General features: G+C 34.0%; 1 protein-coding gene across 3 annotated transcripts; it reads left to right on the top strand.

The window, feature by feature from the left end:
• Positions 1-3,480: 3,480 nt before the first annotated feature.
• Positions 3,481-11,554, top strand: LOC115965946. Of its 3 annotated transcripts, XM_031085266.1 has the most exons (7): positions 3,481-3,559; positions 6,908-7,307; positions 7,544-7,644; positions 8,955-9,052; positions 9,946-10,154; positions 10,984-11,036; positions 11,279-11,554. In XM_031085266.1, the coding sequence occupies exons 2-7, from the start codon at positions 6,944-6,946 to the stop codon at positions 11,300-11,302; spliced, it is 849 nt and encodes a 282-aa protein (XP_030941126.1). In that variant the 5' UTR covers positions 3,481-3,559; positions 6,908-6,943; the 3' UTR covers positions 11,303-11,554. The 3 variants fall into 3 exon arrangements, with proteins under 3 accessions (XP_030941126.1, XP_030941127.1, XP_030941125.1); XM_031085265.1 differs by lacking the exon at positions 3,481-3,559 and having other exon boundaries at positions 6,870-7,307; XM_031085267.1 differs by lacking the exons at positions 3,481-3,559; positions 10,984-11,036 and having other exon boundaries at positions 6,869-7,307.
• The last annotated feature ends 626 nt before the right edge of the window (positions 11,555-12,180 follow it).

Below are 12,180 nucleotides of genomic sequence, written 5' to 3' on the forward strand. Positions count from 1 at the left end.
AAGAGATAGCAAAGAAAACGAGTGGGAAGAAAGAAAGGAATAGTGAGAATTAGAGCGATGGGCATGCACCGATAGATTGGTCCCTTCTCTCCCTCATGAAATCCGGCCCTCTATGAAAACCTCAAGAGTATCTACGCAGAAAAACCACTCAGACATGTTTCCCTCAGGGCGGTTAAGCTCCACAGCAGGACTCTTTCCTGAGAGATTGACCGCATTGAGAAGGAACGTTCTTCCCTTTGTGGCTCTGCTCCTGCGAATTGGATTTTTGATCGATTTTCCCTAATATTCTGACAAACCTATACGTATTAACATTTGATGCCCTCTGTTATGCTTTTTCTCTTCCGTAAAAAAGAAAACAATTAGTATTGCTGTTGTAATTGATTTTAAGGGCTATTTGGTCAATTTTCCATTAAGTGGTTAGATATTTTCTGTTTATTTTATTATTATTATGTCTGTCTGCTACGATTTTTCTAAAACAGTTTCGCCTACCGTGAACACGTCCCTGGCAGAATTGGCTTAATTTGCACACAAGCCGGACCAACTTAAACTGAAGTTGGGCCGGTCCCAACTCTCTTATCCAGAAAACTTGGGTTTAGTGTAGCAGGAGGCAGCCCAACACCACTAGCACAGCCCACCCCCTTACAAAAGGCTAATGGTGTTTTAACAAGAAAGAAATCAAAATGCCATAACTGAAATACAAGAAAATGCAAAAAAAGTACATAGGTCCGAAACTTCAACCCACAGTCAGGGAGAATAGTAAATTGAGAGAGGTTGTGAGGAAGAGAGAGAAGGTTCCCTTGTACCCATATTTTCACCCCCAAACTATAGAATTGTGAGAATGTTAACTGGCTGAGTGGGCTTTTGCTCTCAAGTTTCAGCTCTATGGGGAAAACATAGTTAGTTCATTTTGAATCTAATTGGGGCCTTTTGTATTGAGTTTAGGGTGCTCTAAGTGACTGGTTTTTGGTCAATAGAAGAGGCTTTGAACCCCAAGGTCTCAATCAAAGAGTTATGATCAAATTTGCTTTAATTAGGTAAGAGGGTGGCTTGCTTTTGGCATAATTTGGGAAATGTGGTGGCCTAAATTCATGAGCTGATATTTTCTAGACATGGCAAGTCCTTGGAGTCTACATTTGGTTGTTGCAGTAGGCAAGACTAGCCACTTAGGGTCAGTTATATGTTTTAGGCCAAAAAATGGTAGAGCAAAAAAGTTTGGCCGTAGTTAGTCAGAGCATAAAGGTTCTTTTAAGGTGGAAATTTTGGGTACAAAGCCTCCTCTATGAGCTAGAGGTGCTATTAGTGTCCCTTACTCAATTGGTAACACGCATGGGCTGGGCTCATGCAAAAGGTCTGAAAGAAACTGACCCATACTCTCCAAACCATACTTCCTCAATTTCGCCCATATGTTGCATGGGCTTGGGCCATGTTTAAAAAATATAAAATAATATAATACATGAATTTGGCCCATAATGAGGTTAGGCTCAATTGAGTCGGGCTTATAGAGAATGCGTCATGAAAATGGGAATCAACACCTTTGAAGTTCGTACACACACATTAGCTTGCCATTAGCTATGTCTATAAATTTACCCCAAAAATGTTATATTTTTTAATTTTGAATGTCTTTCTTGCAAACATCAAAAGGTATCGGTTGAGCCATGTGTTATTGACACCAAAAAAAGATTACATCATTTAAGATTTTAAATAATGTGACAATCTATATACTATTAGATTTTAAAAATAAATTCAAATTGTAAAATGGAAAAAAAAAAAAAAAATAGACATGCTTGAAATGGGAAGGTTATGTTTTTGTTGTATTGATCATTTGTAAACCAGACAAAAGCAATAAAGAGTAATGTCTATAGGTGAATCATGAATGATTAATGTAATGAAAACAATGGGTGAATCATGAATAATTAATGTAATGAAAACAATGGATGTTACACAGAAGTTGTTTGTACCCGTTTCTCAAAAAAAAAAAAAAAGTTGTACACCATGGTATTGTTACTTATTATCCTTTGGACAAAGTTTTGTTATAAACTTGGTTGTAGTTATTGGCTACAACTCTAATCAATATATTTTTAACAAATCCAACATTTTTTTTTTGAGAAACTAACAAATCCACAATTGGATTACATTTTCTTTTTATATACTTCATACTTGCAAAATTTCTAGATAATTATAGATCAATAACTATGTCATCAATCAAATGTTTAAATTTTAAGTTTTTGTAATCTAAAATTATGCATAAAAAATAAGTTTATGGATCGAATAGTAAATAATATCTTATTGATAAGAAATTTTATTTACATGTTAAGGACATAAAAAATATGCAATCTGATGATTAGATTTTCAAAAAATGTAGCCGTATTAATTTTTTTAGCGGAAGTTTATAACTTTGGGTAAATAATAATTTGTATAAACATTGGATTAAAGAGTAATTTTCCATTTGGCCACGTCGTAATGTCCTTAAAAATTACAATGATTAATTGATAGCTAAATGAGTTCAAGATGTTGAGAACCTTCTGAAAATGTCAGGTGTTTTTTTAAAAAAAAAAAAAAAAAAAAAATTCAAAGCATAATAATCTGACTTGTGATCTACAAACAGCTCTGTACAATATCAAAACAAGCCCATACGAGCTTCAGCTAAAAAGCCTAAAAGTTTCTTTTGTTAGTAGCTATAGGCCTAGAACTTGATTGGTGATCATATTTTTGAAATGAAAATCGCTAACCATTGTACATGGTTTCTTAAAATCATAAGCAATTATTTTGAAAACCGACCAGTCCGATCCAGTTTTAAAAACCATGATCCTTTGTGGTTGAAATCCTATTAGGTCTTTTCACATGTATTGTTATGATCTACTTCGAGGTTACTCCATTCAAGCCTTTGAGCTAAAACATTCTTTTCATGTGTTCAAAATCTCATTAAAATTACCTACATATAGCCATGGTTTGTTATCAAGGGATCTCATATATTTGACTTTAAGTGCCCATTTGTTTGCACTTTCCAGAGGTAAAAAGAATTTTTTGAAACCAAATAAATAATATAAGCATTTGGTGAAGTTTGAAAACGCAACTTTTGAAATGTGAAGGGGATTGCGCATTCTCATAAAGCAGCTCTTCAGAGCCTTTTCCAAAAGCTCATGCGCGTTCATAAATATTACCTTTGGACTCTGTGTTCAGTTACCAAATAGCCCTTCACATTTTATTGAAAATCCAATCAAAATCAGCTAAGGAAGAAAAAAAAAAAAAAATTCAATCCTTTGTAGTAATAGTTTGAACTTCGTCTCTATGGGCGATTATACAAACTAGAGTAGCGATGACAAAGTCGAAGCCAGCAGAAGAGAGATTGTGAAACAAGAGCAGAGGCATGTCATAGTTGAACTCCGTCTCTACACTGCAGAAGCGGGGTTCCTTGTCCCCTGACCTTTCACCTAGTGGCATTTTCTTTGGGTTTGCCAAGATCTCTCTATTTTGATTTTTGATTTTTCTTAGTTCTCACTCTCTCCCCTTTGATGAAGTAATAGTTTAGAGGATGTGAAATAGAGTTAGAGAGAGAGAGGTGTTGAAACTTGAAAGAAGACAAAATGTGAAGAAGTGTGGAGGAAAATAGAGATAAAGGAGAAATAAAGAAGACAAAAGGTGAAGAAAATGTGGCGGAGAAATAAAGGGGGAAAAAAAAAGGTTTTGTGTTGGTTATATGTGTGGTGTAAGGCATGGGCCTGAACAATTTTTTTTTTTTTTTAAGTAAGCTTTTGAAAAAAAAAAAATTATATTAGAGAAATGCTATCTTTAAAATATTTGTACAAAAAATTTTAGTTAACAATAAAGTATTATTGTTATTATTATTAAGTAATTTTTTTAAAGTAATTATTATTAAGTAGTTGGTTTAAGTATGAAATAAACTCCCTTATATATACATTGTCCTTTCTGGTAATTTATAACTCAAATTTTTATAAGTGCTAGCCAAACACTCAGCTTTTTTTAAAAACACTTTTTAATAGTTTTTACCAAACTCTCAACTTTTTAAAAAAGTCCAATTTCATACCACACTTTTTGAAATCCCCACTTTTTCAAAAAGCCCAGTTTAAAAAAACTAAACCAAACTCACCCTAAAGAAAGTGTTTGTATACACATCCTCATGCTTATACACGTGTTTTACAACTAAAAACATGGGTTCAACTTCAACCCATTTTAAATTTGAAATTGTGAGTTGAATCCACGTTTTTAGTTCTAAACAACGTGTGTAAATACACACGTGTGTAGTAAGTTTTAGCCTTTGACTAATACCCAAGATGCTGGGTGAGTTTGGTTCAACTTTTTGAAAGGGTGTTTTTTGAAAAAGTGGTGTTTTCAAAAAGTGCATAATGAAAAAGTGTTTTTTCAAAAAGCTGAAACTGAGTGTTTGGTAAAAACTGTTAAAAGCTACTTTTTGAAAAAGTTAAATATTTGGCTAGCACTTATAAAAGTGCCAGTTTGAGAGGTAAATTACCAAAAAAAACAATGTATATATAAGGGAGTTTGTTTCATACTTAAATAAATATTGTGAAATTTTTTTTTTCACCAATGTTAGCTAATAATAACCTACCACTTAAGATTTATTGTGAAAGTATTGTGATAATTTATACTGATTTTAATTTGAACGTACTATTACAATTATTTTTTTTCTTTTTCTAAACAAATTATTTTTTTCTCACAAATATTAACTAATAATAACCTACCACTTAAGATTTATTGTAAAAATATTGTAATAGTATTTCTCAATTTTAATTTCTTATTCTTTATTTTATGTTTCCCTTATTTTATTTTATTTTTTTATCCATATTTCCTTCTTTCTTTTTTTTCTCCTCTTTTTTTCTCCTCCACACACGTACCCTTAATTTTTTTTTCTTTATTTCATTCTTTCCTCTTTTTCCCTACCACTTCCTCCACACACATGCCCTTTTTTTCTTTATTTCCTTCTTTCGTCTTTTTCCCTACCACTTCACACTCCAGAATGTTCCACACAGGCACAAAGTCTCTGCATCTCTTCAAGCCCCTTTCTCATCCCTCAAAGTCTCTGCATCTCTCTCTTTTTTTTTTTTTTGACAGTTCGAAGAGAGCAAGGAAGAGAGAAGATGATGATGATGATGAAGAAGATGAAGATGATTGAAACATAAGGAAATCCCTCATCTCTCTCCTTAATTCTTAGATCCCTTAAGTCTCTGCCACCATTGGGTTTGTATTTGAGTTTGATTTTGGGTTTGGGTTATGGGTTTTCAGTTAATGGTTTAATTTTGAGTTGATTTTCTGTTGATTTTGGGTTTGATTTTGAGTTGATTTTGTTTTGGGTTGATTTTGAGTTGGCTTTGGGAAGGGTTTTCCAATGGGGTTTGAGTTAATTTTAAGTTGTTTTGTGTTGATTTTGAGTTATTTTTGGTTTGATTTTGTTGATTTTGTGTTTGGATTATCAAATGTTGAAATGGGTTGTGGTGGTAGATTGGTGATAGTTGGATAGTGCTGTGTTTATAGCAACACGGAGAGGGCAGAGCAGAGAGAAGAGATGAGAGGCGTGAGTGAGCTTTAGGGCAAAGGGCAAAGCAAAGAGATGAGATGAGAGGAATGAGGAACAGGCGTGAGAATTGAGGACATGAGTATGATTTATTGAAGGGTAATTTCGTAATTGCCCAAGATCGTCCAACGGATATATGACAACGCGCACGGACTTTTGACAAATGGACCTGAAGAGCTCCTTTCATTCCTTGTGCATTCTCTTCACAAGTATAAAACGCAACTTTTTCCAAAAAGTTGCGTTTTATACTAACCAAACGGACTTTTTGAGCTGGCTTTTTTCAAAACGGGCTTTTTGGGCTGAAAAAGTTGAAACAAATGGGCACTCATAGCATTTGGGTTTGGCAACATCCACGTGTCCATAAAATCTAGTGAATCTCTAACCACTAACCCTACTTTAATCCCCAATCAAAACATCAATGAGGGACTAGGAGTAACTACAAATGGATAGATCAAAGCTACCATTAGAATATGCAAATGCTTTTTGGTAACTCAACTTTACCACAGTCGAATATCCCAATGATTCTAGCACCTCTTGCCTCTTGTGGGATATCCCACCTCTCGTTCAATTCTACCATAAGTAAATGCATTTTGATAACCAAACTCTACACACAATTTTTGTTTTATTACATTCTACCTTGTCTCATTAAAAAACATGGCTATGATTTGTATTGTGGGAGCTTGTTCCCCACTCAATGACAACAAATTTCGAACCATTCTTGATTCTCAATTCATTGACAATTCTAATAAGTAAAATTATCACTTATAACTTATCACCTAATAATTTCATGAAAAAAAAAAAAAAAATCTATTTACACCAATTTTCTTATTTAAATGGTAAAGTGGAAGAGGGGGATTTAAAGTTTAAAACTTTGGCGTGACAAGGTTTTTGACTTTACATAATTAGACTTGTTCAAACTTTAAAATTCATACCCAATTGTCAAATAATATTGTTTTTCTATAAAAAAAAAAAAATCAAATGATATTGAAAAAGTTTTTTGAGTTCAGTTAATATATACATGACGTATATACTAATTATCTATTTTAGAAAATTGTTTATAAGAAATTAACAAAAATATTAAAAAATTAGTTACTTTCTTATTTTCTCATAAAAATATTTTTCTAAAATAGTTTACTAATTTATCAAATGTATGCCTTACGATAGTAAAATCCTTTTTATAACTATAACTATAGGTTTATTCTATATTGTACGAACTAAATTTTTCATTTTATTAAAAAAAACCGTGTAAAATAAGATATATCTTCAAAATGGTCAACCACGCCACGTGGAAGCCCAATATGTACCTTTCCTCAAGATGAAGAACAAAGAAAAACATCGAAATAAAACAGACAGAACCAGAGAGAGAGAGAGAGACAGAGCTTTGAGCCTTAAGGCATGGACTTGTGGAACAGAGCCCGAAGCCTAGCTGAGGAAGCAGCGAAGCGAACCCAGGAACTGTCCGTGGGAGCCACCAAACTCTCCGACCTAGTCTCCGAGACTACCAAGCGGTCCAAGGAGCTCGCCGCCGAGGCCTCGAAGCGAGCCGAGCTGATCAAGTCCGAAGCCGTGAAGCGAGCTGACCAGATTAAGGTCTTGGCCGAGGGAATCACAGTCTCTCCTTCACCTTCACCTTCACCTTCTTCCCCTCACACTCCCTTGGCTTTGGAGAATGATCTGGAGAAGTTCGGCATAACCGAAGTGCTGAGAGACTTCGTCAAGGAAATCAACATCACCACGTTTAAGGATTTTCCCTTACAAGGTTAACACAACTAAACCAATCTATAGTTTTTTTTGCGTCGCGTTAACTTGCTCTATTTTTGTGTTATATTTGAAGAGAGTTCAAAATTCAACCTTGAGCAGTAATTTATTTTGTGTTAGAATCGTGTTTTGTGAATACTTTTGTTTTGTTTTTTTGTGTATTGTTATTGATTTTTTGTCTTGCATTCTATCATGTCATTCAGAGTTTACTAGAAGGGTGTTTTTTCGATTGTGCAGATGATACACAAATGTCCGATATACCTACTGTCTCAAATGTTAGGCAGGATCTTACAGAGTGGCAAGAAAAACACGCCAATCTTGTTCTTTCAACTGTCAAGGTAGCCCCCTTGTTAGAACTGAAAATAGAAAGTTACCAGAGGTTCTAAATAAAAACTAATAATTTGGATTTGGGAATCAAATGTTTGACCTTGTAGTAAGTAGTAACTGCTTGGTCTTATGGAATCAATTAATAGCTGGAAGCCGAAATGCTATAAAAGTGAAAATAATTAGATTGTCAAAGCCTAGAGTAGAGCCTTGTCACTCAGTTGCATTTCTTGGTTTCTTTTATGAGGAGAACGAATGTTCAATCCCCACTTGTTGTAACAATTGAATTACTTAGAAAGAAAAATTGGACAGGTTTAAGGCCCGAGTAGATCTGGTGCCTTTCAATTGACATCATGTTTCATAGATTTGGTGCTATTGTCACGTAAAGAGAAGGCACCGCTTTTTTTATTTTTTTTTTATTTTTAATGTTGAATACTGAATAGTGGATACTGATTGATTTCATACAGAGCAAATATTTCAAAGATTTGAAACATGCTCTTTGTTTGTTTCCATTAAATTTGGTATAGAGATGCTAGAGAATAATATTCTACATCAGCTTTACTCATTTGAGATATTTTATTTGTCAACTAGTTCCATTGATGTTTATAATGTCCTTGTTATTTGGTTGCTTGAATTCTCATTCCTAATGTCTAGTCCCATAAATTACCATGTGTATCATTTGACCTTTCTAATTGTGATTGGATTGTCATGGTTCCTTCATAATTTATAATGTATATAATATACAAAAGAGATTGTCAATTCACATGTGGCATCCCCATGTATATACATGGCTACACTTCCACAAAATAATAGTAAGACCGTATTTTACTGGATGACCAAAAAAAGCATATTTAGGAACCTACAAAAGTCAACTTTGGCTCTGATAAAGAATCTGAATACAGTGATTGGGGAGCCATTTCTGAGTTTCAATAATAAAGAAATACACTTCTTTGTACTTCCTCTTGCTGAACCTTGCCAAGCCTCACCTATCTACAAACAAGCTTACTCGTGAACCAAACCCAGTTAAACTTAATATGACTTGATAGTTGATACTGAAATGAGCCTGAGAATGATATCTTTCTTGTTATGTTAGGCATTCTGCATGATCTTCCATTCATTAAAAACTGTGGTGCCCTGTGTTTGTGGCTCGAACCTAACCTCCCCCTCCCTCACTATCTACCTATCAAAAAGCATCTGGGCTTGTCCATTCTGCCATTTGCAATGTGCATACATGCATAAACATCTTCCTGGGCTTTTAGGTTTATTATACTTTTTTACTTGAAAATTTATGCTTTATAACTGTTTTTTTTTTTTTTTTTTGCAGGAAATTTCAAAGTTGAGATATGAGCTATGCCCACGTGTCATGAAAGAGAGGAAGTTCTGGAGAATATATTTTATACTAGTGAATAGTCATGTGGCACCGTAAGTAACTTTGTCTATTGGGTTAGAGCCTTCATTCTCACTTTTTATTCCCATTCCATTTATGACTGATATACTAATATTGCTTCAAATGTTCTTAAAAGCATTTAGATAGTCATAGTGTTTATCTAGGCCCCTTTTGTGACATCTTTATTGTTGCCAGATATTTATCAGACTCTCTTTGGGTAGATTGGTGCTTAGATAATGTAAAATATTTTATGCTTTTTTCAGTTTTTGCATTCAAAATTTTGAATTGCTTTTTCAATTTTCCTTCCTTGTTTAATCTCTCTCTCTTTTCTAACTCTGCGGAAGATCAGTTGATTGGTCTAGCTATTTTCTTTTAACACCTTCCAACTTGTTATGATCACTACCAAAAATTATATCTGCCATGACAAGCTACTATCTACCGTCCATTTTTTACTGTCAAAACTTATATGATCAAGAATTGATTGACTGTAAGCATGGGTTTTCAAAACTTATATGTTTTTTCTAGAGAGAAAAACATATTAGAAGTTTATATTTTTGTATGGAACTTAATCTAAAAGTGGTTTGTACTTGTACATACTTTGTTGGGAATTGAATTTAAATAACTACGAGACAGCTTACACCGGTAGCTGTCAAAATGCAATTTTTTACCTTATTATTATGTGTCTGATTTTGTCCAAAATCATATGGTTTTTTTCCTCCTTGGATAGACTAATGTACATGCATGCATATGTGTAATTAGATACATATAAGCATTTACTCTAGACATATAAATGTTGTAGACATAGTTCTTTTGACTAAGGTATTTCTAGAATTTCTCTCAATCTATTGCATTTTTTTTTTTACTTGGGTTGTAGTTTCCTACTGTTTTGTGATGTATTGTAAACAGTCCTCTCTTATGATATCTTTAGCTATGAAAAGCGATACATGGAGGATCCTGAGTTAAAATCAACAGAACAAGTGAAAGATGATGGAGCAGAGGAATCTCAAAAAATTGAAATAACTTCTAAACCAGAGGCGAAGGAAGTAAACCAGAAAATTAAAACTTCAAGCTCATCTACAGAGCAAGATTTGGATGAATTTCTCTTGGGAGATCCTGGAGACAGTGATGATGGCCCAGGTAGATTGCAATGTATTATTGACCTGTTAATGTGTTGGTTGTTCAGCAAAACAATTTATGCATCTTTACTTCCTACCTTTTTCCCTTGAAATGCATCTATTTTCTATTTTCAAATTGTGAGCAGATTTGGCATATGAGGATGACACTGTTCAAGTTCCTAAAAAATTAGTCTAAATGAACAGCTTAATTCTGGAGAGAAAGTGGGTTGTTTAGGCCATGCAGTAAACATACTGCTGCTTTTGGATTAACTCATTGATCTTTTAAACTTTACAAGTATCCACACCAATTAGTTATTCTTCATTGTAAAACACTAGAAAGATTTCCAAAATAGCCTTCTTTCTTCAGAAGAACAATGGATATGGATGATAAAATCATCCATCCTTTATGCTTTTATTCTTAGTTTGTGAGTTTTGTGACAAACTTTAAAACTATATTGCTTGTTGGACTGGGAAGTTTTATTTATTTATTTATTCCTTGATAACTAGGCACCTTAGGAATCATCACCCAAGTTCAAATGCTGGTCACCCCCAAGGAATTATCCCATAATTACCAAGGGCTTGTGGAATGGCATGACTGCATGCGCATGGGGATAAGTTGGGTGCTCAAAGAGCTTAGACACCAGCTAGAAAAAAATGTTGGCACGGGTTATTGTTTACAACTTTAAGTCATTTTTTACTATATGCAGTGATAGTTGATGTGCATCATCTGTAGATACGATATGCCACAGTTTTTTGTATGACTATGTGGGGGCATGGGAGCCACTTCTGTTTTGTTGAACTTCTATATTCTGTGAAATTCTGTGTACTAATCATCTCACTGTCTTTTATAGATGATGCTGATGGGGGATTTGATGATGATTTTGACAAAATGGTGGATAGTTCAGTAAGCACAACGTGTTTCTAAATTCTTATACTAATTTAATGAATTCCTTGCTCAAGAATTTGTGTGTTTATATATATGTGAGAGTTTACATAAATTGAGATTTGAGCATAAAAAAGTTCTTAAAAACCCATTCAAGTTTCAAAGCAGTGTTTATCATTTAAGGTGATGTAATTATCTTATATTTGATATCATTTTGACTGCCTTTAGTGCTATTATTGACTGAAAGTTGTTTGAACCGACAGGATGATGAGAAGGAAAAGTCATAAGAGATCACTGAAATGGATGAACACGGTGGATCACTGCTACTTTGGTTTCAGAGGAAATGTTGGATTGATGGAACAATCAACCAATAAAGGTGTAAAAGTGGCGGGGTTCCCCTTCTCCCCCTATACCCCTCCTCTATCTCCCTTCCATAGCTTTCTTTCTATTTTTCTGCTTTTTGGTTGTGGGGGTGGTGTTGTTCTTTCTGTAAAGAATATTTATACAATAGGTATTCAATCCGTGGGATGTTACTTAAAGATGGTGGTACAACTCTTCTTTTGTATATATTAAGAATATATATATATATATATATATTTTTTTTTTGGTAGAAGAGAAATGCATTTTTAGAAATGACATGTTTTATGTACATTTGATGAATTGCTTAAGCTTGATCACAATCTTTAGTTTGATGTGCATGATGCTCTTAAATTTTTAGGCTCTGTTTATGTAGACATCCCATTTTGTTCCAACCTATATCCAAGCCCCCCAATTCTAAAGATGAGAAATCAAATCGTTACCAAAATGATTAGCATCGTGTTTTAAACCCAATGAGGATGACAAGCTTAATCATGACCCAACACAACCCAAGTTCAAAGCCCAACTATGAAAATAGATAGAAAGCTCAAAGCCCAAAAGACAATTTTGGCCCAGGCTTATGAAGAGTGCGTACACCGGGTATATAATGTGTAGTTGCGTTCACACTCTCTGGACGGAAAGCCTAAAATTACTCCATTTTCATTTTGACGAGATTCTAGGGCAACCAGTTTGATCAAATAGTTCTCCAAATGTGTCATTAGACCTTAGCTACCCATTTCCCCTATAAATACCCCCATTTTCATTATCCAAAGGGGTAAGAAAAAAAAACCTTACTAAAACTTCGCCA

The sequence above is a fragment of the Quercus lobata genome, chromosome 10 (assembly GCF_001633185.2).
Source record: "Quercus lobata isolate SW786 chromosome 10, ValleyOak3.0 Primary Assembly, whole genome shotgun sequence".
Classification (NCBI taxonomy): Eukaryota; Viridiplantae; Streptophyta; class Magnoliopsida; order Fagales; family Fagaceae; genus Quercus; species Quercus lobata.